This window comes from Podarcis muralis, chromosome 13, assembly GCF_964188315.1.
Source record: "Podarcis muralis chromosome 13, rPodMur119.hap1.1, whole genome shotgun sequence".
Lineage (NCBI taxonomy): Eukaryota > Metazoa > Chordata > Lepidosauria > Squamata > Lacertidae > Podarcis > Podarcis muralis.
The window spans coordinates 7,400,348-7,425,721 of NC_135667.1; the positions used below are offsets into that span (position 1 = coordinate 7,400,348).

Below are 25,374 nucleotides of genomic sequence, written 5' to 3' on the forward strand. Positions count from 1 at the left end.
GTAACCTGAGGTACCACTGTATAGCGGTTTGCTGCCGGCGCCGCTCCAGCGCTGTACGGACAGTGCCGGGATCCTCCATTTGTGGCTGCAGCGGCGATGGAGGGATCCCGGCACCGTCCGTATGGTGCTGGAGTTGCGCCGGTGGCAAACCGCTATACAGCGCATGTGCAGCATCGCTACGTGCAGCACATGCGTGTGATGCCGCACATGCGTTGTATTTAGCGGTTTGCCACCGGTGCCGGGATCCTCTGCTTGCGGCTGCAGCAGCGAATGGAGGATCCTCCACATGCGGCAGTGCGATGGCTGCTCACGCCGCCGCGAGCCCCCGCAAGGTGACTTCTTGTCACCCCCGCAGATATGGAACCCAGGGCGCACCGCCCGCCCGCCCCCCGCAGCAACGCCACTGTTCCTTCTTCCTTGGTATTAAAAAAGAGAACATTTAAAAAAAACAACCACAAATCAAGCACCAAATTGGAGGGGTGTGTACGCGGGAAGGAAAGTATTTATTTGGGGTCTTGCTCTTGGGAGCTTCCTTTAGGTTGAAGTCTGTTGCGTCGCTTTTCCTCTGCCTGTTGCTTTCGTTCATTCTGCTTAGCTTTCCACTTCTCCATCCCGTGATCCATTTCTGCAGAGATCATGGCTACCCGACGCTGAGGAGGCAAGGTGAAGAGCAGAGTGAGCTCAGCGCCTGAGGAAATTCTCAGCGGCCATTGGACAGGCACCGTCTCTGTTGGCCCCATCTGTATTAGACGTTCAAAGCAGTATCGTACCACTTTAAACTGCCATAGCCTCTGCCTGATTCCTAGGAACCATAGGGTTTTTTTTATAATACACACACACACACACAAACACAATCAAGCAGTATATAAATTTTAGGAAATAAAAAAAATTAAAAAGGGTTCTGAGTGTTGTTAGGAAACCACTATTTCCCTCAGAGAACTATCATTCCCAGAGTTCCCTGTGAGAACTGTAGCTCTGCTTGGGTGCAGATGGGGCCTTTTTCAACAAGAGTTTTAAGTGATTCTCTTTATTGCAGTCTATATTCATATTGGATCTGGAATGGTTTCTACACATGAAATTGCTTTTAAACAGCGTTGTTTCATTTGTATATATGGAAACGCTTTTTAACATATGGAATCTTAAAAATCGCTTTTACATATGGAACTGCTTTTAGCGCTGACGCTTTTTTAAACTGCGAAATCACTTCAAGGTGTTTTCGGGGGGAAATGATTCATATGCTGGATCGAGTAAATAAATAAAATAAGTACATAATCTGTTGCTGAGGGTACATTACGTTACGCCGTGAATTTTAAAACGGGTTTCAAACTGCACTGTCCTTTCTCAAGAAATCTTGAGAACTGTTCAGCAGTATTCCGGAAGGCACAAAGCTAAAATTCCAAATCTTCGTGGGGAGCGATGGGATTCAAATTGGTTTACGTTCATAGCTTTAATGGAAACGCACCAAGGCTCATGCTTCTCTTCCATCCTTATCCCAGTTTCAAGAGGTGAAAGAGCTGGCTGAAGTTGCTCAGCAGTGGGCACAACCTGCCTCTGAGCATATGCAGACTTAATTCATGGGATCCAGGACTGAGTCTGCCATTTAGATTGAGGTTGAATCCTGACAAGACAGAAGTACTGTTTTGGGGGGACAGGAGGCGGGCAGGTGTGGAGGACTCCCTGGTCCTGAATGGGGTAACTGTGCCCCTGAAGGTGTGCAGCCTGGGAGTCATTTTGGACTCACAGCTGTCCATGGAGGCGCAGGTCAATTCTGTGTCCAGGGCAGCTGTTTATCAGCTCCATCTGGTACGCAGGCTGAGACCCTATCTGCCCGTGGACTGTCTCGCCAGAGTGGTGCATGCTCTAGTTATCTCCCGCTTGGACTACTGCAATGCTCTCTACATGGGGCTACCTTTGAAGGTGACCCGGAAACTACAAATAATCCAGAATGCGGCAGCTAGACTGGCGACTGGGATCGGCCGCCAAGACCACATAACACCGGTCTTGAAAGATCTACACTGGCTCCCAGTACGTTTCCGAGAACAATTCAAAGTGTTGGTGTTGACTTTTAAAGCCCTAAACGGCTTTGACCCAGTATACCTGAAGGAGCATCTCCACCCCTATTGTTCTGCCCGGACACTGAGGTCCAGCTCCGAGGGCCTTCTGACGGTTTCCTCGCTGCGAGAAGCCAAGTTACAGGGAACCAGGCAGAGGGCCTTCTTGGTAGTGGCACCCACCCTGTGGAACACCCTCCCATCAGATGTCAAAGAGATAAACAACTACCAGACTTTTAGAAGACATCTGAAGGCAGCCCTGTTTAGGGAAGCTTTTAAGGTTTAACAGACTATTGTATTTTAATATTCTGTTGGAAGCCACCCAGAGTGGCTGGGGAAACCCAGCCAGATGGGTGGAGTATGTATGTATGTATGTATGTATGTATGTATGTATGTATGTATGTATGTATAAATAAATAAATACAACAACAATAAAACAAACAACAACAACAGACCTCTAGAGAGAAAATTCCCTGCCTCAGAACCCACTGGATCCTTTTCCTATAGGGCAACAGAATAGTAATAGCTCCAGATTGGCTCATTTCCATCTGTTATTACACCTGTGAGGTTTTCCAGCGTTCTGCCAATCCGGGAAGCCCCACACTCTTCCTTAACAGAATTCCAAAATTCCCCCCAAACCAGGACTCCTAAGGCTCTTAGGCGCTCTGGCTCCCACTTACAGCCAAGTTTTCGTTCCTTTCTTTCCGATGGAGATGATTTTTCATCGGTGGGGCTGGCCGCCCGTCTGGGGTAGAGAAGAAACAAAAGAAGAAGAAGAGTTTGGATTTGATATTCCGCTTTATCACTACGCAAAGGAGTCTCAAAGCGGCTAACATTCTCCTTTCCCTTCCTCCCCCACAACAAACACTCTGTGAGGTGAGTGGGGCTGAGAGACTTCACAGAAGTGTGACTTGCCCAAGGTCACCCAGCAGCTGCATGTGGAGGAGCGGGGACGCGAACCCAGTTCCCCAGATTACGAATCTACCACTCTTAACCACTACACCACACTGGTGTAAAAAAAGGATACAGATACTTGCTCCTTCCCTGTATGCTCAAAAGTACAAGAAAGTAACCTCAACAGCACCTCACGCCAGGTTGTTAAGGTTATTTCAACACAGATGCATGCTCTCTTCCAGCCTTCCCAGGCTGGTGCTCTCCAGAGGTTGGACTATAACTCCCATCACTCCCAGTAAGGGGCTGATAGGAGTTGTAGTCCAACAACCTCTGGAAGGTGCCTGCTTGGGAAAGGATGCTACAGTCACACCCTTTTACTGCGCCCTCAGATCATGGCAGATAGTAACAAGTTTTATGGGCCATTTTTGTTTTAAAAAATATTTTTATTTTTTTATTAAAGATTTCTTAGTTTACAAAAGTACGTACAATGTCTCTTTTTTCAAGCTGTGTTTTCTACAGATCAGTTTCATTTGCTGTGAGACATTAGTGTTACATTAGGAAGAAAAGGGGGAAAGAGGTGGAGGGAGGAATGGTGATTATGGGCCAAATTTTAACACTAAAAGTTAGTGCGCTTAGCAAAGTACACTGGTTCTCTTCCGGATTAACCGAGCTGTGAGTTGGGGTGGAAGAGGAGATTATAAATACTGACCTAGTTGGATCAATGGTCCAATATCATGTAAAGGCAACATTATTTTTATTTTGCAAGTCTGCAGCCTAAATACAGTGAAACAAATAATACAAACACCCATTTTTCTTACCAGCAAACGACCAGTCAGGAAGGTCTGTTAAGGGTCCGTAATGTGAAGGGTTTATAGGGAAACCGTGCCTGGAATGAAGTATACAGAGGGCAAAGTCATTTGCAGTGCTGCCAGAAAAGTAATAATAATAATAATAATAATAATAATAATAATAATAATAATAATGGAGTAAGTAAGATGAAGGATCCCTCTCTAGCTCTGAAGATGCCCCCCTCTATCTCTGGCACTCACTTCACTCTCCAGGCCCCACCAGACTGATCCACAGTACTGCAATGGAAGGTCCGAGACATCGAAGCAATTTTTGCCAGCCGAGGTCCTGCAGGGTTGGAAGTAGAAAGAGAAATTCAGGATTCAGTTAGAATCACGGTGCCTTGTACTCTTGAAACCACTGGATATAGATAAATATACTTTAAGGGACCCAAAGCTTTCTAAGCATTCTTTTGGGCATTGTTACAACAACCCTGTTAGGCAGGTCTATACTATTATTAGTATAGTATTAGTATTAGTTTCAATTTCGTTGTTCTGTATGGGACAATGACAATAAAGATGATCGTATTGTATCGTCTTATTCTTATTGCAAATGCTCCACTGCCCCAAGGCTACCACCAAGTTCATGGGCAGAGGCAAAACCTGACCCGAGAACTTTGAAAGGATGATGTGCTGTGTGGTAAAGAAAAGCAGGTACTCATTTGGATTAGCCCCCCACTCCCACATTATGGCAGGAGTGGGGGAAACCACTCCTGAATGAAAGTTCAGCATTCACCAAACCTGTGCCCTCCAGCAGTTTTCGACTACATTTCCCATCAGGCTGTGCTGGCCCAGGCTGATGGCAGTTGGAAGTCCTACATCTGGAGGGTCAAATCGCCTCTCCCTCTCCTGACTTATAGGAACATAAGCGAAGGCGACAGGATCAGGCCAATGGGCCATCTAGCCATCCTGTATTCACAGTGGCTGACTAGATGACTGTGGGAAATCTGCAAGCAGGATTTGAGCCATCTCCCCACTTGCATGTTCTAGCAATGGGCATTTCATAGGCACAACAGCACAATAGAATAATGCTATAGCCAAAGCCGGAGCATAAATCAGTTATAACCATTATGGGCTCTGGCAACAGGTCGCACTTAAAATGTCAAAAGTCAGATTCTATTTTCATCGCAACGCACAAGCTAAAACAAACTAAGCAAAGGCCATTTAGAAATCTTTATATATACAGTATATAAAGCCATTTAAAAGCCATAAAAGTCGTGCGCCCCCCCCCCACCTTTTTTCAAAAATTGCTAGAGGGGCAACTGTGCATCCAGAATTTGACATGGGTATAATTCTGGAACAGCAACCTGCGATGATAGTAAGAAAAGAAGGGTACTTGGGGGACAACTCCTCTATTTTACCCCGCAATCCTCCCATGCATGTATACTCGGTATGGACTCCCCATCGGGTTCGGTGGGGCTGATTCCCAGAAAAGCATAGAGCATCCTGCTTCTGGACAGCCTTGCAAAATCCATAGCCCCGCTCCCTTCCCTAGCTCTCCCACCGGTAAGATTTCCGTACCCAGCCTCCGAGCCACGCAAGCTGCCATTTTGACACTAAACATCGGAGAAAGGGACCATGCGCTTCCGTTCGCAGAGGTTGTACGGAAAATAACACACACCTCCACTGGGAGCCGCCATTTTTAAATGAGCGCCGCCATTTTGGGATAATTCGTCAGCGGAAACCACCCACTTGCGGCCGCCGGAAAGGTCGCCTCATCCGGAAGCCTTGCGAGACGTTAACGAAAAGGCCAGGATGGCGCCATCTTGTACGGATCGTTTCATAGTTCTAAGAAAAAACCGTAGGAAAGAGTAAAAAACGCCCGAAGGCTCCGTAAACCCAGTCGGATATAGCTGCAGATTCCCACAGGCCCCGCTCCAGGGCCTTGGGATCGTGAGCTGATCAATGTTCCTAGTTGCCTAAGGGAGATCTTTTCATTAGTGAGAGCAGCCATTTTGGTACGGAGACCCGGATGTGAGTACGGGCAAACGAAGCGCGACGCCATTTTGTGATTTAAACCGGAAGCTATATCCCCACTCACCGTATTGGGTTAGGGAACACGCTCTGCGTCGCCTTTTCACGTGAAAGATGCATTTCCCTTTCAGAACTAACACCTCTGTCTCTAACACAACCCATAGCCTCAGGAAAGGCAGCGTGCTTGTTCGTTTGTTTATTTCTGGTGTGCCCTGACTGCCATTTTTCTTAAGGGCGGAAAAGGGCTCTTTGGCCATCTTTGTAACGGGCAAGGCTTTGCCGTCGCCATCTTGGTCTTTGGTTGCTAAGGAAGCCGTCGCCCTTGGAAACGGCATAAACAGGAAGAGGAGTCGCAGTGCGGTGGCCTTTGCTGGCAACCTCGGACTCCTGGGTTCCTGGAGGTTGGGTGGATTAAGCCCCCACCCCCTTGAAGGAACTTGGTCTTTAAGCACGTGCATAACATAGATCTATTAAATTATAGATTTATAGAGCGCACATTTATAAATTGTGATCTGATATATATTGAACAGGCGTGCATGTATGGTTCATACAAGTGGACTCCTTTTCATGCCTGATAACTGCAGCCCAAGCCTGCTTTCATTTCAGTGAAGCCAAATCAATGCGTGTTTCTGTCTGTGATGCAACTGAAATAAAAGGCGCAGGAGCACAGCCAGTGAAAAAGGTGGCAGCCCTAAATTTAGCCACAGGGGTGGGGTCGGGGTGTTAATTTAACAGGGTGAACCCCTCCCCTGCTGCTGTTGTCCTAATTCTCTTGCAGCGTGATCCTGTGTATATTTGCTAGGTCCTCAGTCCCACGCTCTTTATTGAACGGGGCTTGCTCACAGGGAAGTGTACAAAGGATTGCGCTCTTGCAGTGTAATCCTGTTCGTGTCCCATTGAATTCGATTAAGCTTATTCCCAGGTAGGTGTGCATAGGGTTGCAGCCTGATTCAAAGCCATTATATGATTTGCAAACGTGGAATAACGTGTGGCTCATTTTATCCAGAAAACTATTTGCAAGTAGCCAGTATGCAGGGTGTGTGTTGTGTAGCAATTGTCAAGAGTCGCACAGTAATTTTTCTGTCTGAAGAAGAGTTTGGTGTGGCTTGGAAAGTTGCCATCGTGTGTGATTTATACAGTCTGGGAAGAGATAACATTTGAAGTCTGGAATTCCCACTTGCCATTCATTTGTCTTGAAAACAACAACTCCCCGGCTCCAACTCCCAACTACTACTATCAGAAGCGAAGGTTAAGTTCGTGGATCATAGAGCTGTATAGTTGGAAGGCACCCTTGAGGGTCATCTAGTCCAACCCCGTGCAATGAAAAAATGGTGGCGAGATTTTCCTCTTGAACCAATCTGACAGGCTTGGTTGCCTTCAGGGCTGATAACCTTTTCATTTTGAACCATTTGCCCCGGTAGGTCTAGCAAGCTGCCGATTCCCACAGGTCTCTTTGTCTCTGAAGAGGCGCTCTGTGTGACTTGAGAGGCTTGACGTCTCACAGGATGCATGAGAGGGCTGCTGCGGGAAACTGATAGCGCCGTTTGCGAGGGTGCACGCGCACAAGACGTTCCTGCAGGAAGCCAATTCTTGGACGGCTCAGCCATGGGGTGCCCCGGAGGCACTGCCAGTCCTCTTATCTCCCATAGCACTCCTCCTGCCCCCACCTGGCACCAGACGGACCTTGGACTCAGTCAATGGCTCACCCTCCTTTACCCCCCTCACCCCGCCCCCGGCAACCCTGGTTAGTTCCTCATGTTAAAAGTGCTGTTCTGGCAGCTTCTGTCTCTTTATTCTTAAGCTGGTGTGGGGATAAGACGACAGAGCAGGAGGAGGAACTGCGCTGTGGACTGTGAGTATCTGTCAGTTTCTCTTTCCCATCATCCCCATCTATATACCCCTTTCTGTCCCCTAATAATATTGTGTGGGAGGTGGGTGGGAATCCAGCCCCAGAAGTGCTCTCTCAAAGCTGAAACCCACCCTCTCTTTTCCTGGTTCCCAGCCCCCTGCATTCTCCACCCCCCAGACACCTCTCCCTGGGCAGAAGAGGAAATCTACAGTGAGTAGCTCCCAGCCTCTTAAGATTACCCAACCATTACCTGTTCGGGCTGTTCAGATTTAAGAGATAGTGCCTAGGTAACCTCAGTGCCCCAAACTCGCTTGCTGGACTCGCCTTCCAGAAATGAGGATCGAGGTTCTAATACTCATTCTTTGCAGTTCTCCAGGCAAATAAGAGGTAAGAACCAGGCCCTGGGTCCCAGTATCTGGGAGGCAGAGGGACATCTGTTTGTCTCCTGGGATAGCATGCTCCCCGCTCCCTGGGAAAGTAGAGGCACTCTTGTCCCGTTTCCTACCTGCCTGTGCATGCCAACTTACACCCCCAACCTCTTTTCTCCCAATGCCCTGTTACAACTTGCGCCTCCTGGAAGAGAACGCCATCCTTTTGGGTGCTGTACCTCCTAGAGCTACTGCTTTATATTAGGAAAATGTGCCATGAGTACAGCAGAAACGGGAGAGTGTTCTTCAAGTTGTTAAGGAGTTTGGGAACCGCTGCTTTTAATGTGCAAGAGACAAACCCGTCTTATTGGTTTCGAAATGTACCAGGTGCAAGAGTACAAGATGCCCTAGAGCTCAAATGCCTCAGGTCCCAAAACACCTGAAAGATTGCTTACATCCCGACAGACCCTCTTAGATGCTAAGATGGGCAGAAAGGGTCCTCTTGGTAGTTCTTCCCCCCTCTGAGGCTGGGGTGTAGGTGGAGTGGCAGGCCAGGAGAGGACATGATCTCTGGTGAACCCCTAAGGCGTGGGTCTTCCTCCCCACAGACGTGTTTCTGGCACCTTCATTATACAGCTCCTGGAGGATGCTGAAGGCTGAAGACACCCCTCCTTACCCTGGCTTTTGACACTTGAGGCGTATATTTTTATCTATATGATTGTAAATCGTCTCAAATGGTTTTTAATATTACGTTTCAATGATGCAACCTGCCCTGGGAGGCCTTATGGTTGTAGGGCAGGTGATTAATAATAATAATAATTATAACAGAACCGTTCCTCTTCTTGCCAAGCTATGGCCAAGACCACCCGCTATGAGGCGACTCCTCAGGATGAGCTGCCGGCCAACTCAGTACCCAACGGGACCTCCTCCCGCCAGCCCCTCGAGGACTCCTCCGCCACGTCTCCCGACGACTCCATGAAGCTGAAGAAGGAAATCTCCCTGCTCAACGGGGTCTGCTTGATCGTGGGCAACATGATCGGCTCGGGCATCTTCGTCTCGCCCAAGGGCGTGCTGATGTACAGTGACTCGTACGGCCTCTCCCTTGTGGTCTGGGCCGTGGGAGGGCTGTTCTCTGTCTTTGGGGCCCTGTGCTATGCAGAACTGGGCACCACCATCAAAAAATCGGGGGCCAGCTACGCCTACATCTTGGAGGCCTTTGGGCAGCTGCCGGCCTTCATCCGCCTGTGGACTTCTCTCCTCATCATTGAGCCCACCAGCCAGGCCGTCATTGCCATCACGTTCGCCAACTACCTGGTGCAACCCGTGTTCCCGTCCTGCGAGGCGCCTTACCTGGCAGGCCGACTCTTGGCTGCTATCTGCATCTGTGAGTGAGACTGCCAGCGGGCACTGTGGGGAGAGTATTTGGGGGAACCCAGCGGGGCTGTGTGAAGTTTGTTGGGAGGGGCGGGGCATGAGTTGCTGTTCGAAAAGAAAAGTTAAAAAGCCCTGGCAGTGCCTGAGCTGATTCAGCCTCAGGTGGGCTGAAAAGTAGCCCTTTCCCCCCCTTATCTAATCTCCCATTGTTCCTTTATCTTTCTCTGCTGCGACCTTTCCTTCCCAGTTCTGGGAAACTCTTTCCTTCCTTGGCAATGGTTTTGAATCTTCGGGGCGTAAGGGAAGCTTCAGACTTTGTGCTTTGCCAAAGCTCCACCTTGAGCTTCTGGAACTGGGCGTGGGATGGACCCAGGAATTCTGACACCCACAACATGCCTTTAGCTATGGGAGTACCACTCCCCTCTCTGGGCGGTGGGGCAGGGGAGCAGAATTGGGGTGGGGAGGGGTTACTGGGTATAACCAATAGATATGGCTGTTATCTCAGATAAGGCCCGGCTTCTAGCTCCCCTTGCCCACAATACATCTCACTCCTCTAGTTAGACATAAAAGAGAAAAGTATAATTACCGCCTCGCCAGGGCTCCACAGCCTTTATCAGCTGCCTGTTTGTTAGAAGTTAACCTTGCACCTCCAAGATGGAGAGATAGAATTGTAGAAGTGTAGAGTTGGAAGGGACCCTGAAGCCCACCCAGCCTCATTCTCCTCCGCTGGAGCTCTAGGGTGGTCTCCAGGAAGAATGAAGGGGGTCCTGAGTCTCTGCTTTGTGGAAGATGAGTTGGTTAAAAGCTAAACTGTTTGCATCTGGGCAAGTCCGTGCCTGCTTGAGGCTGTTTGGGACTGGGTTTTGCCACCTGTTGCCTTGGACTGAGTCATGTGCGTGTATTTGATCGGTGGGGAGGGACAGACACTCTGCACATGCTCAGAGTGACACCGCTTTCACATCAAGCCTTTCTGACTCATGGTCTGCTGATCCATCAGTGGTGTCTAAACCTGGCACAAGCCTCTCCTCCGGGGCCTCTCGGCTCTCCGTTCCTCCTAACCCTGCGGGTAATTCTGGGTCTCTCTCAGGAAATGAGTGACTTCAGCTGGGAGACAGGGCAGTGTGCTGAGTCGGCAGCTGTTGTCCAGATCCAGCTGGCGAGAAATGCAATGTCAGGCTCCCCGAAACCGCTCCCGTTGCAACACACAGGAATGTGACAGCTGAGGGAGGCACGAGGTCAGGCATGAATGCCGGCGCTGATGGGAAGCTAGCTGAGAGCACCCCACAAGGCCAGTGTGTCTTTGAGCAAAGGGTGGCGGGAGAAGGTTAGAGCAGAGGATTATGTGCCCCTCCCCGCTGCTGCCCAGGTGCTCAGTTCTTCGCAAATGCTAACTCAGTAGCAACAGGTCTGTAAGTTAGGCCAGTGTAAGGTAAAGGTAAAGGTACCCCTGCCCGTATGGGCCAGTCGTGTCCGACTCTAGGGTTGTGCGCTCATCTCACTTAAGAGGCCGGGAGCCAGCGCTGTCTGCAGACACTTCCGGGTCACGTGGCCAGCGTGACGAAGCTGCTCTGGCGAGCCAGCACCAGCGCAACACACAGAAACGCCGTTTACCTTGCCGCTAGTAAGCGGTCCCTATTTATCTACTTGCACTTAGGGGTGCTTTCGAACTGCTAGGTGGGCAGGAGCTGGGACCGAAAGACGGGAGCTCACCCCGCCGCAGGGATTCGAACCGCCGACCATACGATCGGCAAGTCCTAGGCACTGAGGTTTTACCCACAGCGCCACCTGCATCCCTTATAGGCCAGTGTAGTAATCCCCATTTCACAGACGTAGAAGCTGAAAGATTCATTAACCACAAACCCCTAAATTTGGGATCCCCCCAAAACCTCTTGCAGGGCACGTGAATGGAACAATGTTGGAGTTTATGGGGGATACCCCTGGTTTGAGTGTCAATTACTTAGTTTGAGGGGGGCACTACAAACTATGGGGTTCACGCTACAAAACCATGGGGTTCGCACTACAAAACCCAACAAAACGACCATGAAACATTGGCACAGGTTATGTTATGAATCGGGACAACGTCACATTTCTGCGTGTTAACTACGAACCCTGGTTTGATGTACCAATTACTCAGTTTGGGGAGCCCTGCAAAACGTGGGATTTGCCCGACACAACCTTACAAAACGACTGCAAAACCCTACGAAAGGTATGCAGGGTATCTCAAATTTAGAGGTTTGTAGTTGATGAAGTTGAAGCTGAAAATCAGAGACAGAAAGAGAACCTTTCTTAAGGCAGTGCCCTGAGTTTCTATAATGAGACCTCTCGAGGATGCGGTCCTTGCTCAAGGATGCCCTCTTCTTAACAGCTGCCTTGCCCTAGATGTGCCGGGAGCTCACATCCACATCATGGAATCCTGGGAACTGCAGTTTACCCCTCACAGAGCTGCAGTTCCCTGATGCCCACTGCAAACTACAGTTCCCAGGATCCTTTGTGTGGGTGGGTAAAACATGATCATTAAATGTATTGTGTATGATTGTCTCCTGGTGTGAGATTCCTACTGGCTTGTCCAGAATGCCATCCTTAAGGCCAGGCTCCTAATGCTGAGGCTCAAGTCTGTTTTGAAGAGGAAAGCTGCCTCTCTTTGGTGAGGAAAGTGCCCTCTGTTCATGCTCTCTGGCACCCTTGCTGTCAGGCAGCCAGCTGCAAGAAGTAGCAGCCAGCACTCCTGCAAGTGTATTTCTAGGCGGAAGTGGGGCGAACCATTAGACTTCCTTTTCTTAATGGGTTGGAAGAATATTCGGAAGGGTAGTTCTGTCGCCTTCTGCCCCAGATGTGTGGAGCCCAAGGGGCTTGTTCACACACAATACTTCCATTTTAGGCTGGGTCACATCTAGCCTCAGATGAGATTATTTGGAGACTAGGCTGGGACAGGAAAGGTGGATTTGAGATGGGCTTGGTCCCCCCCCCCCTCCCCTGAACTGGGGAAACTGGGCTGCTTCATGCTTGGGGAATTGCTGGAGCCATGTGCAAGTGAGTGCAGCTCACGGTATGTGTGGTTTTCTCTGTTCAGAGCATGTCACCCGCCTGATAAGAGAGAGGAATTTATGGCCTTGTTTATAAAGAAGCAGAGCCGTTGTTTGCAAGGTGTCCCCAGTTCCCCCCACTCCTGCCAATAGGAAAGCTCCATCCACACCCTGGAGCCAAGGGGAAAAGGTACAAAGTGTGTGTGTGTGTGGGGGGGGAACCTTCTCTGAGCCCCCCCTGCCCCATGTCTCGCATCACCCTCCTGCTGGGTTTGGGCGTCTGGTAGAAAGCTGAGTCCCACACTGCCCCTTGAGTCACAACAACTTGTTCCTGGAATAAAGATAAAGGTGATCAGAGCGTCCGGGAGCCGGAAAGGGATAAACAACCAACTTCTCCACCTCCTCTCGAGGAAGTCCCATCTCCCTCCCTCTTAATTCAAACTCTGGATGACCGTTTGTGCATTAGCCACAGTCCTTTGTTATGTTTGCTCATGTTGTTTGGTTTTGTGAATGCTATCTTTTTTTATGAGGGGCTAGGATGCTGATGGGGTCCCCTGAGCTTCTCAGCCTGCAGAACCACCAGCCCTGCTTTGCATCCTCCTCAAGGATTCATGGTGGGTGCATGGCTGTGTCTAGAAGCCAGAAGGGAAGGTGGAAAAGGTCCGTCCCTGCAGCCGAGACACCTGCCTTCAGACATAAAAAGACCAGGAGCTGCCTTGTACCAAATCAGGCTGTTGGGATCTGCCTGATTCATTGCGAACACTGACGGCCAGTGACTTTGCAAGGTTTCGGGCTGTTGTAAACAAAATCTGCCCTTCTCCCCTTATGGGGTATCCAAGAGCCCATATAGAGTCCTTACGTAGGTTCCCTATTGGTAGGAGAAAATAACAGAGGCCAACCAGAGAATATTGAGAAGCAAAGCAGCTAGTAAGCCTGATCTTTATTGATCTGTTGCAACAGGGTGCTCCCCTCACACGCAGGAGGATGGAGGAGGACCCAGGACAAAGGTGTGCCTGCCCTTATATGTTGTTGTTGTTTAGTCGTGTCCAACTCTTCGTGACCCCATGGACCAGAGCACGCCAGGCACTTCTGTCTTCCACTGCCTCCCGTAGTTTGGTCAAACTCATGCTGGTAGCTTCGCGAACACTATCCAACCATATAGCCCTTATATAGACATTTTAAATTCCCTGCCCTGGAGCTCAAGACCAGCCCTCCATACATCATACATCCATCGCAGAAGGGGTGTAGCTCAAGGCCACCTCCCAGATACATCATACCTACATCACAGAAAAGGCGGTCTAAAATAGAAATTTGAATGTTGTTTTTCTCCTGTCATTGTTTATCTCTTGTCTGGCAGGTTCCTTGATTGGATACCCTGCTTACTTGATTGGATACCCTGGGGAGCCTGGCCAGTCTTTTGTAATGATAAATACTTAGTTCCTGAGCCAGTTCACAGGCTCACACCCTATTCATACCTTAAATGTACCCTTAAGACAGGATTTGTGAAGGAAAAGACAATGGGGAGGCTTTTCCATTTTCCTTTGGCCTTGCAGAGAAAACATTTGCTCAGTTTGGGAATCAAAATGGTTTCAGGTCGGTCTTCCTGTGCTGATCTATGTACGTGCTTGGTTGGTACACTTATGAACATTTAACATATATCTAAGACCTCAAAATTCCTATCACAGGGCAAAGGCGCATTCTCTCAGTTCTGCCTGGAAATGCCATCAGGGATGGAACCTGGGACCTTGGCAGACCCCACTCCTTCTCAGGACTAGGAATAGGTGATAGACTCTGTGCCCTGGGTCCCACCCCCACCCCCTTTCCATCTTTTGCTCCAACTCTTGGGCGCCATGTATCCGTCAGATCTCTCACACGCAGGAAACGAGGGGAATGAAGGTCGCCTTTTAGCTGGGGCAATGCGTTCCTTTTGGGCCAAGGCTGTCCCATCTAGCATCCTTGCTAGACTCGTTTGCTGACAAGCCATTTCCCAACACTTACTTTCGCTCTCTTTTTCGCTCGGTCTTGCATCACAACCCAGGAAGGAAGTAGGACTGGCAGGCCAGGGCTATGAGGATTGGATTGAGCTCAGCAGTTGCATTCATTTTCCATGGGAATAAACAGAGGCCAAGCAAGTAGCACGGGGTCCAGGGAAACACCTCCCCACCCTTTAAAATCTCAAAGAGTCAGGATTCAGATTTTGTCCCCCAGTGATATCTCATGAATACACACTCTTTCTCACATCTAGGAGAATGGGTGCATGTGAAAGCATCATCCCATGACAGCGGGAAATGGAGATCGGAGGGTCATAGTGGCGTGGGGTGTGGGTGTGTCGGTCCTCCTTTGTGCCTGGTCCTAGACTAGAGATGGCTGACCTTTGGACCCAGGGCTGCAGTGCCTCCTTGCAACTCTTCCAGGAGTACACATGCCAGCTTCGCCCTTGTGCATCACAAGACAGACAACACACACCCTTGCAGAGAGGCTTCTGATAATAGCAACTCACGCCCAAGAGACCCACAAAAGAAGAAGAGTTTGGATTTGATATCCCGCTTTATCACTACCCGAAGGAGTCTCAAAGCGGCTAACATTCTCCTTTCCCTTCCTCCCCCCCAACAAACACTCTGTGAGGTGAGTGGGGCTGAGAGACTTCAGAGAAGTGTGACTGGCCCAAGGTCACCCAGCAGCTGCATGTGGAGGAGCGGAGACACGAACCCTGTTCCTCAGGTTACAAGTCTATCGCTTTTAACCACTACACCACACTGGCTCTCAAAAGTGGGGCAGTTAAGGGGTCAGGGAGTCTCCTCCTTCACCAGGTCACTCCAGGGGTGCAGCCACCCCATTTGCCTGAGGACGCCTTGGAAGGTTTGGTCCAACAGCACTAGACTTCTGTACCTTTTGTTTTATTTGCTCCTCGTTTGGAGCAACCGAGGACCTCAGTCCCTCCAGGCGAAGCGTGACCCTCCAGGCCTCTCTGTCCAGTTCTCAGAACTCTCCCCAAACCGCAGCCCTGCTCTCTCTTATCCTTGAGGGCTTTTGCCTGGCTAGATCTTGGCCTTGATCTGCGATGTTGCCTCATGTTTGCCTGGGTAGAGAGAGGTGTGTGTGTGAAAAACTCTGATTCATACTTTAGAAGAGTTGCACCTGTTGCTCCACCCACTTTTGCCACTGGCCCCACCCACGACTGGGAGGTGGCCCCCAGGAGGTTCTCTACAGGGAAATGTGGCCCTTGGGCTGCCCCCCCCAATGTTTTCCCACCTCTGCACTGAGAAAATGAAATGGAGTCCAGCAGAAAATTTACTGGGCAGCTGCGTCCATTTCTCCCTCTCCTCTCTTTCTTTCTCTTTTTCCCTTTTAGGAATCAGCCGCTTAGGCATGCATTTATATTTTCGTATTGGATATACGTTTGAAATTGGAGAAAGGAAGGATTCAATGGGACTTTGCTGTGTATGTGGATGGTCTAGGGTGGAAGGGGCTGGTGTAGTCCAAGGGCCCCTTGCCATGGAATGACTTCTGGCTTGTTTTCTCTTCCAGGCCTCCTCACTTTTGTCAACTGCGCCTATGTGAAATGGGGCACGCGGGTGCAGGATCTGTCCACCTACGCTAAGGTGCTGGCTCTCATTGCCGTGATCATCGCCGGCGTGGTCCGCATTGGGCAAGGTACTCCCATTTCTACCCCTGGTCTCCCTCCTCTTGCCTTCCCTCCGAATTAAGGTTTAGAACGGACAGACGTGGCACTTTTGATGCACATAGGCCTAGAAGCATTGGAGCCTTCTTGACTTTTACTGTGTTTCGACCTCACAGCCTTTTGGTGTAGGCCTCTGTGCCCGTTCCGCAGTGGGAAAGCTGAGAGTTAGTGGTCCACTCCAGGCACACACTGAACCCACGTCTGAGGCGAGACTTGAACCCAAAGCCCAAACCCGGACAGACTCACAGCCCACTTTCCCACATATTGTGGTTTGTGGGCTTACATTTGCACCTGAACAATTTTCGCCTGACAGCTGTGAGGGTCTAGCGATGGCTTGCGCTAGGGAACAGTGTGTCAGCACCACAGATGGGACTTTTGTACCCATTCCAATTTTCCTCAGGCAGGATGTTTTTTCATTGCAACTAGAAGTTGACTGATTGACCCAAGTGTGGTTATCTTTCCATGTAGGACATTCGCAGAACTTTGCAGACCCTTTCGAAGGATCCTCCTGGCACACGGGGGACATTGCGCTTGCCCTGTACTCTGCCCTCTTCTCCTACTCAGGATGGGACACCCTCAATTTTGTCACCGAAGAAATCAAGAACCCTGAAAGGTCAGCATTTGCAGAGAAAAGCGTGGCTTTCATCCTCAGCTAGCGAGACCGATGTGTTTTGGCATTTTGTGTGGAATGAGGCTGCAGGGACCTATTGGACAGCGCCTGTGACATCCCTAGGGACAAGCAACATTGTTCCCTCCTTAAAATCTGTGCTCTGCTTCTAAAGGAATTGGAACTGACTAGCCTTAAGTACCGCCCTCCCTCCCTGCTTCTCCTGCAAAGAAGTGTTGGGCTTTCTGTTGCAGAGAAATGGATAAGGGTCTTCTCCATACTTTGCCTGGAGAGTTGTTTTAAAACAGCTGAGCGAGTGCTCTCCCTCTTGCGTACTTGAAAGCACATCATACAGTCTCAAGAAATGAGAAAAGAAAATATGGGTGTGTGTGTGATGGAGTTGTGGTGGCCGAACCCCGGTGTTCCCTTCCCTTCCAAGTAGCTGAATTTCCTTTCCTCATTTTAATGGGCTTTGTCTGGGATGGGCTCTTGTGGAGGAGTTCTGCCATCTAGTTGCCACAGCTGGGCATTGCATCACAGTCCGGGGACGGCTGAGAGAGGTTCAGCTTGCTTCCTGGGTCCTGCAGTGAAGGGCTTGGCAGTGAAGGGAGACGCTGTGTGAAGCCTAGCATAAAATGTATTGGGTTTTGCAGAGCAAGCTGTAATCTAAAAATCCACTTTCAGCTAAAGAATTGTTTAATGTTGATTTGATTGAATCAAATAATAGCTTGGCTTAAGAGGGAGGAGGTGGCAGTCTTGCAATTTTCATCACAGCAAAGCGAGTCTGCAGAGTCAAGCACTGTATTTTCTGCTTAGCTGGAGCATTTTCTCATTTAACACCCTGCTCCGCCGCCTGGTAATAATTTTCTCAATATTCTTTAGTACAGCAGGCAAATGAAAATAAAGGAAGCCAAGGGTGACACAGAGTTTCTTAGGCTACTTAGGGAGCAGGGGATTCTGGGAGCTGAGCCTTGGGGAGTAGGGGATTCTGGGAACTGGGTCTTGGGGAGCAGGGGATTCTGGGAACTGGGCTTTGCAAAGCAGCTTTCTAGGGCCTCCGGGTGGTAATGTGTATTCTGCTAGCCCTGGGCATGACTGGGTTGCAGGAGTAGTGCCAAGGGAAGTACGAAGTGGGCGGTGGAAGGGAGTTAACATTGTTTTTCCTCACTGCCATTCCTCAGGAACCTTCCCCTTTCCATAGGCATCTCAATGCCCATCGTCACAGTGATCTACATCATGACCAACGTGGCGTATTACACAGTGCTGAGCAAGACGGAAATATTAACAAGCGACGCTGTGGCCGTGGTGAGTAGATCCCGTTCCCTCTTCCTCCCGCCCCCGAATGACAGGTCACTTTGGAATCCAGTTGGCTGGTCCACGGAGGGCCATTAGCATTGATCATTTACTCAAAAGAACAACTTCAAAGGGACATTAGTACAGTGTGAATTCATGAACAATTTTGTTGCAATGATTCGCAATGAGGTGCATTCCTCCCGCCTCGGCCTCTTGGAGTACAGGCGCAAGTAGTCTCTTGTTGAGTTGGGAATGAAGTTTATACTAGAAACCCCCCACAAGGCATTCACCAGCTCATTTTTTTCTCATGTCCTCTTCCTTCCAGACCTTTGCCGATCAAGTATTTGGAGTTATGAACTGGACGATCCCTCTTGCTGTTGCCCTGTCCTGCTTTGGGGGCCTGAACGCTTCCATTTTAGCCGCTTCAAGGTAACCTGCACGCATCTCCTGTTATAAAGATGTGTGTCTGAACCCACATGCCTGCCCGGCACTCGTGTGCATTCCTACACACACTTCTGATAGGTCTTCCGCTAGAGTTCGCATGTGTGTTTGCTACGAATATGTGTTTGCCCACGAGAAGTTCTCATGCAAGAACAGTAAAGAAAGGTTGGTTTATTACAGGGGTCAGCAAACTTTTTCAGCAGGGAGCCAGTCCACTGTCCCTTGTGGGGGGCCGGACTATATTTTGAAAAAAATAATAAAAATGAATGAATTCCTATGCCCCACAAATAACCAAGAGATGCATTTTAAATAAAAGCACACATTCTACTCATGTAAAAACACCAGGCAGGCCCCACAAATAACCCAGAGGTGCATTTTAAATAAAAGGACATATTCTACTCATGTAAAAACACGCTGATTCCTGGACCGTCTGCAGGCCGGATTTAGAAGGCAATTGGGCCGGATCCGGCACCCAGGCCTTAGTTTGCCTACCCATGAAAGGAGAGACAGAGCGTATGTATAAATGTTGCTTCAGGCAGCAGAGTTGCAATATAAGTGGGCAGCAACTTGTAGAGTAAAAGAATCCCTAACTATTCCCCAAAGCCTAAAGAACGTGAGTGTGACAATTTTGCCACAGAACCTAAGATAAAAAGCAAAACAAGAAAGGTGAGGGAAAATGTATACCTGTCCTATCGTGACTCCTAGTGTCAGGCTGGTCCTTGACCACGTAGAGTCAAAAGGGGCCGATGTTGGTGCTTTTAATATCTCACTAACCATTGAAAATCTTAGGGTGTAAGTGCTGTTTTGAGCCAGTGCATTCTCAACATTGAGGGGACAGGGTCTTTGGGATGAGTGATTTGTTAGATTACCTACATTCCTATTCTGTTGTCTCTTCCTACAGTTTCCTGCCTATTTCCCTATTTTGTTTACTCTGCATAATTGGGACTTGAAAGAACATAATCCTAGTTAGAAATTACAAAACTGGTTATCTTGTTTGTTTCCTGAGTTCCGAGTTTATCTCTTTTTACAGGAGGTGTAAATTAAATTTTGCTGGTAACACCAGATTACTGTGCTAGCCTTTACCTAAAGTATTAAGAAGGTCAGGAAGCCTTACATGACATGTTCACGATAAGGAGTTGTACCAGGGTCAAGAAAGTTCATAACGGAGATCTCCTTCTATATCAAATTATGCCAACTTTTACTTGTGCCCATGATCTTCAGAAATAAACCATGGAAAACGTTCAGATTGGCCCACGCCAGTCTGCTCTCAGCCCTGGGAGTCATTCAAAATGTAATTTTGGAGCCCTTCCACGAATGGATTAACACCCACTCATTTTCACCAGAGGAACCGTCAACCACATTTGGGAGGGGGGAAAGGTCAGCATGCCAGAGAGGCCGTTTAGAAACTAGGTAACTTTCCACTTTTGTGCAAAAATTCTGTTTTGCACAGAAGCCTTCCCCCATGTGGTAAAGCTTCTCACATGTGAGAAAAAATAAATGCCTGGATTGACCCTCAGAAACTCCCCTGGGATCCCAGGAAACTAGGGGTAAGGCTGTCAGTGTGGATACTAGCCATATGACGGCTGTGTTCTCCACCCACTGTTGGTGGCAAAATAGAGCTGAATCTGCCCTAATTTTACTTCACTGGAGGTATTGTGCCATTCTGCGGGTATGGCAAACCTCGCTGAGTGCCAAATATATATCTGTTTCTCAGAGAAAACCCCACCAGTAAAGTTAAGCAGAGGAAGAGGGACTGCAGGAGTCTGGGCTGTGGAAGTGCTTTGGGAAAGGCCGGTTCCCTTGTCTGAATGGAGCGTCCGTTCTCTTGTTCTTTTGAATTGACACAGTGGATTCTGGGAACTGTGCCAGTCCCCTGGGGGGGTGGTGGTGGTGCAGCCTGACCCCTTGCCCTGCCCCTCTGTGGGTCTTGTTCACCAGCTAGGACAATTCTGCTCTGCCTCAGCTAGCAGCTTCCTTACGCTCCCTCGCTCTTGCCAGGTTGTTTTTCGTTGGTTCCCGCGAGGGGCACTTGCCTGATGCCATCTGCATGATCCACGTCGAGCGGTTCACGCCTGTGCCAGCGCTGCTTTTTAACGTAAGTCCTGGGTAGCCGGGGAGAACACCCTCGCCTGCATGGCAGGGGAGGAAGGGAAGCCAGTCTTCCAACAAAACACACACACAAAACAAATCGAAAAGCAAAAGCAACAAAGGGCTCTTTGTAGCTCCTGGCAGCCTTGTGCAGCGGAGACGACAGACCTCCCCAGGTTCACTGGCTAAAGACTGCCGCCCTGATCTCTTAATCGGCTTAGATGGGATGGGGAAAACTGAATTTGTTACTGATCAAATATTTTGGAATGCAAGCTCATTTATTGGACTGCTGCATTTCAGTTAAAAAACCCCTGTGAATGAACACACACACACACACACACACACACACACAGAGACAGAGAGGAACCATATGCCTATTTATTCAGAATCCCATCCCACAGTATCTGCAGCAGGGGTAGGGAAGGAACCTTTTTCATCCTGAGGGCCACATTGCCTTCTGGGCAACATTTCGAGGGCCGAACACCGAAAACCTGGAAGGGAATGCTTCTGTTTTCGAACACGCCTCGGAAGTAAAAAGGCTTCTGAGGCGCGTTTTTCATTTTTTTCTATTGACTTCGCAGCCAGCCCTTTGATCCCTGGTTTTCGAACGTTTTGGAAGTCGGACGGACATCCGGAATGGATTACGTTCAAAAACCGAGGTTCCACTGTAATAACTCCCTTCCAAGGCGATGTGCAAGATATAATAAAAACGGTTAAAACAACCGAAAGGCAAATGTAAAACAATATTAACCAGAGGTCCCATGGCAGTGATCTATTCTTACTGCTGGGAAAGCTTAAGTGAAGAAATTTCCCGAAACTGCAGGCTGTGGGCACCCGTCTTATCTCGACAGGAATGCTCTTCCACGGAATAGGGGCAGCCGCACCAAAAGCCCTGCTCTGAGTTCGTGGCCTTTCTCCGCAGACCACAGCAGCCTAGATATCGCTCCATCTGTGAGGCGAACAGGGCTGGGTCTTGGATGCGAGGCTGTCCTAGAAACCACCAAGACAGCTGCCCTCAGCTCCAGGAAGGAAGACGGGGGATCAAGCGCCATGAGTCAGCACCCAGAATAGCACAAACCTGCACTCCTGGGAGATCTTGTGGGGAGAATGTGGGTGGCCCTTTTTGGAAGGGCCGAGTTCACGGAGTCACAGTCTTCAGGGAGAGATGTGTCTATGTGTTTGGTTAGGCGGTGGACGCTGTGTTGTTCATTCCATTTCTATGCCTCACCTTTTTCTCCAAGGAACTCAACATGGTTCTTCCCCTCCTCGTTTAATCCCCACAGCAGCCCTGAGAGGTAGGCTAGGCTGAGAGAGGCAGGGGCCAGCCCAAGGTCACCCATGGAGCTTCATGGCCGAGTGAGGATTTGATGCTCTAACCAGGCATGTCCAGAGTCCATTCTGGGGGCTTAATCTGGCCCCTGTGGCAGTTTATTTTATTTCTTGGGGTAAAATCCTAAAAAAACCCTTCATCAACTTCAATCCTAAAAAAGGCCAACAATTTTGGTCGGCCCTTTGGTCGGCCCCCACGGCCCTTCACTTCATCAAATCTGGCCCTCTTTGAAAAAAGTTTGGACACCACACACTGACTTCCTAGCAGAGCTTATCCCACTTACCATCTATCCCTCCCCCTCTAATCGTCACAGGGAGCCATGGCGCTGGTCTACCTCTGCGTAGAGGACATCTTCAAGCTCATCAATTACTACAGCTTTAGCTACTGGTTCTTTGTGGGCCTGTCGATCGCGGGGCAGCTCTACCTCCGCTGGAAGGAGCCGTCGAGGGAACGTCCCCTCAAGGTAGGGCAGGGGAAACCCTCAAAACTCGTCTTTAAAAAGAAAAAAAGGATCCCACAGCCTGCTGTTCTGTGCTTAAATTCACAAGGCACGATGCATGCTGTCCCTCGAATGCTCATTTAGGCGTTCTGCAGTGCTGATCACGCACCCTTTCCTGTGAATGGTGCAAAGTCCACCTCGTCCAGTATCCTTTGCAATGGTCCCAGCCAGCAGGAAGTGGTCCGTAATAAATCAGCCAGTGGTTCTTTCTAAAACTGAGCCTTCCTAAAACCGAGCTGCCTCTCTCGCAGAGCATATGCATTCTGCCCGTGCCCCAGCATCCTTTGCAATGCATCGTGGCTGTGGGCAGGTAGTCGCTGCGGCTGAGATTCCTGCCAGGTGGGGATGGGCCAGAATGGCTTTAATAGGCAGAGCAGTGAGCTCCGTGCTGGAAATCAATGGCCCCAGACTCCAAGAAAAAGAGTAGTAGTGTAAGGCTGAGAAAAGTGGATGAAAAGTAAGTTCTCTCGCTCTGTATAATAGTGGTAATAATTTTATTATTTGTACCCCACCTATCTGACTGGGTTGCCCCAGCCACTCTAAAAGCATGTGGCAAGGACCGTTAGCTTGAGATGGCTCCGGAAAGGGGATTGTTGCATTCCCAGTGTGGTTGCTGTGCTGGTAGCTAAGCAGAGCTTCCATGTTCAGGTGCAGTATACCCCCGAGGACTAGTCGGATGGAGGCGAAGAAAGTTCATGGCTTTCCCACTTCCTTCCTTCCTTATGATCTCACCCAGCTGCTTGCATATTGGAAAGAGACTGCTGTACCCGTTGAACTGAGCTTGTTCCCCCTCAGTTCTTCGGAGGAGAGCCTGAGGTGAAGGCGGGGAGGTAGTTTGAGATGCCAAGTGACGCCCCTTTTTCTTCCCCCACCAGCTCAGCATCGTCTTCCCCATCATCTTCTGCCTCTGCACGGTCTTCCTGGTAGCCGTCCCCCTCTACAGCGACCCCATAAACTCCGCCATTGGCATTGCCATAGCAGCTTCCGGACTGCCCGTCTACTACCTGGTGGTGAGGGTGCCGGAGCAGAAGAGGCCCCACTTCTTGCGCCGGGCCGTGGGTGAGTCAGAGGGGGAAACACCCTCCTCCATTTCACTGATGGCTTCTTAGCTCTCCCTGCCCCACTGCTACAACAACTACGCTTAAACTGCAGAACAGAAATTAGCGTTGGGTCCCGATAGCGGAGGGAGCTTTGTACTTTCCCCCACGATGTCGATAACAGCAAACAAATGTGCTCCGTCTCTCCAACAGCCCTTTCAGGTCTTTGAAGAGAGCTACCGTGTTGTCTCTTAAATCAACTGTCTTCTCTAGGCTAAACATACCCAAACCCTCCGAAATCCCTATGAGGAAATGTCGAAGGGAGTCTGGTGCATTTAGTCTTGGGATGAGTAAGAGGGGACACGATAGTCATCTTAAACTGGGCTGGTTCTCCCTGAAATATTTACAGTGGTACCTTGGTTGTCGAACTTAATCTGTTCTGGGAGTCGGTTTGATTCCCGGAATGGTTCGAAAACAAAGACTCGGCTTCCGATTGGCTGCAGGGGCTTCCAAAAAAAGTTTGCAAACCGGAACACTCACTTCTGGGTTTATGGTGTTCAGGAGCCAAAACATCTGAGTACTGAGGCGTTTGACAACCAAGGTAAAAGGTAAAGGTAAAGGTACCCCTGCCCGTACGGGCCAGTCTTGCCAGACTCTAGGGTTGTGCGCCCATCTCACTCAAGAGGCCGGGGGCCAGCGCTGTCCGCAGACACTTCCGGGTCACGTGGCCAGCGTGACAAGCTGCATCTGGCGAGCCAGCGCAGCACACGGAACGCCGTTTACCTTCCCGCTAGAAAGCGGTCCCTATTTATCTACTTGCACCCGGGGGTGCTTTCGAACTGCTAGGTTGGCAGGCGCTGGGACCGAACGGCGGGAGCGCACCCTGCCGCGGGGATTCGAACCGCCGACCTTTCGATCGGCAAGCCCTAGGCGCTGAGGCTTTAACCCACAGCGCCACCCGTGTCCCCTGACAACCAAGGTACGACTGTATTAAAAATGCAGGATCCATGTTGCATAATTGGACTGTAATGCATAGGCAGAGTTGGAGGGGGATTTTATTATTATAACAATAACCCTCAAAACCTCCTGCTGCTTGAGGCTTGGACTGCAGGGGTTGCCAACCTTTCTAGGGCCCATTTGCAAACTGGAGAAACAGTTGCATCACTCACTGACATAGAGCCTGCAGGATCAGGCCAATGGCCCCTGTAGTCCAGCATCCTGTTCTCAGGATGGGGCCAACCAGATGTCCAAATGAGAAGCCTGCAAGAGCCCCTTTTACCCCCTCCTGTGTTTTCCAGCGACTGGTATTTTGAAGCATTTATGCCTCCGACCGTGGAGAAAGCACAGCCACCCCACAAATGCTCCCTGGCTCTCTCTGGCCTCAACCTGACGTGTCCCTTTCCTCCCTCCGCAGCCTCCATGACGCGGCTCATCCAGCTCGTAGCCTTGTGTGTCCTGACGGAGATGGATCCCGACACAGAAGCGAAGGATCAGTGATGCGGACGCTGCCCAGGGGCAGTGGGGAGGCCGGCTTCTCCCCCTCGCCTGCTCCTTCTGTAACAGACTCTTTGGTGACCTCTAATTTATTGTTTGCTACTTGGCCAGACCCATTCGCGAGGAAGTCTTTGGGGACTTTGCCGGGACGGCTGTTGCAGGAACTGAGAGACTCGCTCGCCTATTTTTGTTCTCGTCTGTGAAACGCGGGAGTGTATGTGTGTCCTTTCGCCCTCAGCAGCTAAGTCCCAATAAACCCTCAGAGTGCCACAGGTTTGCCTGTGGACGTTTATTCTTACCTTCACGCCTGCAACCTCCGAATTCTTGGGCCTGCTGTCAAATGAGCTTCACGGCAATCTTAAGACACACCTTAAACAGTCAGAGCAATGGCTCACCCAGCTCAGTCCTGTTTCTGCTGACCAGCAGTGGCTTGGCAGAATTCTCTCCCTGGGGATTGAACTTGCGACCTCCCACATGCCCTAGCTCTGAGCTCTGCCCCTTCCTCTCCATGCTTAGGTTTTGCCA

The 25,374-nt window shown here is 49.8% G+C and overlaps 2 protein-coding genes across 6 annotated transcripts; one reads left to right on the forward strand and one right to left on the reverse strand.

Moving 5' to 3' along the window:
* Positions 1–484: 484 nt before the first annotated feature.
* On the reverse strand, positions 485–6,036 carry MRPL52 (mitochondrial ribosomal protein L52). 4 transcript variants are annotated; one of them, XM_028702021.2, is made up of 5 exons: positions 5,832–6,036; positions 3,995–4,079; positions 3,764–3,831; positions 2,732–2,796; positions 485–650 (listed from the first exon to the last, which is right to left on the reverse strand). In XM_028702021.2, the coding sequence occupies exons 1-5, from the start codon at positions 6,019–6,021 to the stop codon at positions 504–506; spliced, it is 555 nt and encodes a 184-aa protein (XP_028557854.2). In that variant the 5' UTR covers positions 6,022–6,036; the 3' UTR covers positions 485–503. The 4 variants fall into 4 exon arrangements, with proteins under 4 accessions (XP_028557854.2, XP_028557853.2, XP_028557855.2 ...); XM_028702020.2 differs by lacking the exon at positions 5,832–6,036 and adding an exon at positions 5,312–5,465; XM_028702022.2 differs by lacking the exon at positions 5,832–6,036 and adding an exon at positions 5,412–5,445.
* A 1,429-nt stretch (positions 6,037–7,465) lies between these two features.
* Positions 7,466–25,147, forward strand: SLC7A7 (solute carrier family 7 member 7). 2 transcript variants are annotated; one of them, XM_028702015.2, is made up of 10 exons: positions 7,466–7,616; positions 8,832–9,365; positions 15,907–16,032; positions 16,529–16,673; positions 17,849–17,972; positions 18,286–18,389; positions 20,400–20,496; positions 22,133–22,282; positions 23,194–23,377; positions 24,770–25,147. In XM_028702015.2, exons 2-10 carry the CDS (start codon positions 8,834–8,836, stop codon positions 24,850–24,852), a joined length of 1,545 nt encoding a protein of 514 aa, XP_028557848.2. In that variant the 5' UTR covers positions 7,466–7,616; positions 8,832–8,833; the 3' UTR covers positions 24,853–25,147. The 2 variants fall into 2 exon arrangements, with proteins under 2 accessions (XP_028557848.2, XP_028557846.2); XM_028702013.2 differs by having other exon boundaries at positions 7,547–7,616; positions 8,810–9,365.
* Positions 25,148–25,374: the final 227 nt, after the last annotated feature.

Excerpts from the sequence above, each read along its gene's own strand:
- MRPL52 (XM_028702021.2), bottom strand. The coding sequence starts at position 6,021 with ATGGCCAAAGAGCCCTTTTCCGCCCTTAAGAAAAATGGCAGTCAGGGC. Across the intron at positions 2,797-3,763 it reads TCCTGACTGGTCGTTTGCTG|ACGGGCGGCCAGCCCCACCG; the intron begins GTAAGAAAAATG and ends TCTCTACCCCAG. Across the intron at positions 651-2,731 it reads AAAGGAACGAAAACTTGGCT|CGTCGGGTAGCCATGATCTC; the intron begins GTAAGTGGGAGC and ends TTGCCTCCTCAG.
- SLC7A7 (XM_028702015.2), top strand. The coding sequence starts at position 8,834 with ATGGCCAAGACCACCCGCTATGAGGCGACTCCTCAGGATGAGCTGCCG. Across the intron at positions 17,973-18,285 it reads CAAGCGACGCTGTGGCCGTG|ACCTTTGCCGATCAAGTATT; the intron begins GTGAGTAGATCC and ends TCTTCCTTCCAG. Across the intron at positions 20,497-22,132 it reads TGCCAGCGCTGCTTTTTAAC|GGAGCCATGGCGCTGGTCTA; the intron begins GTAAGTCCTGGG and ends TAATCGTCACAG.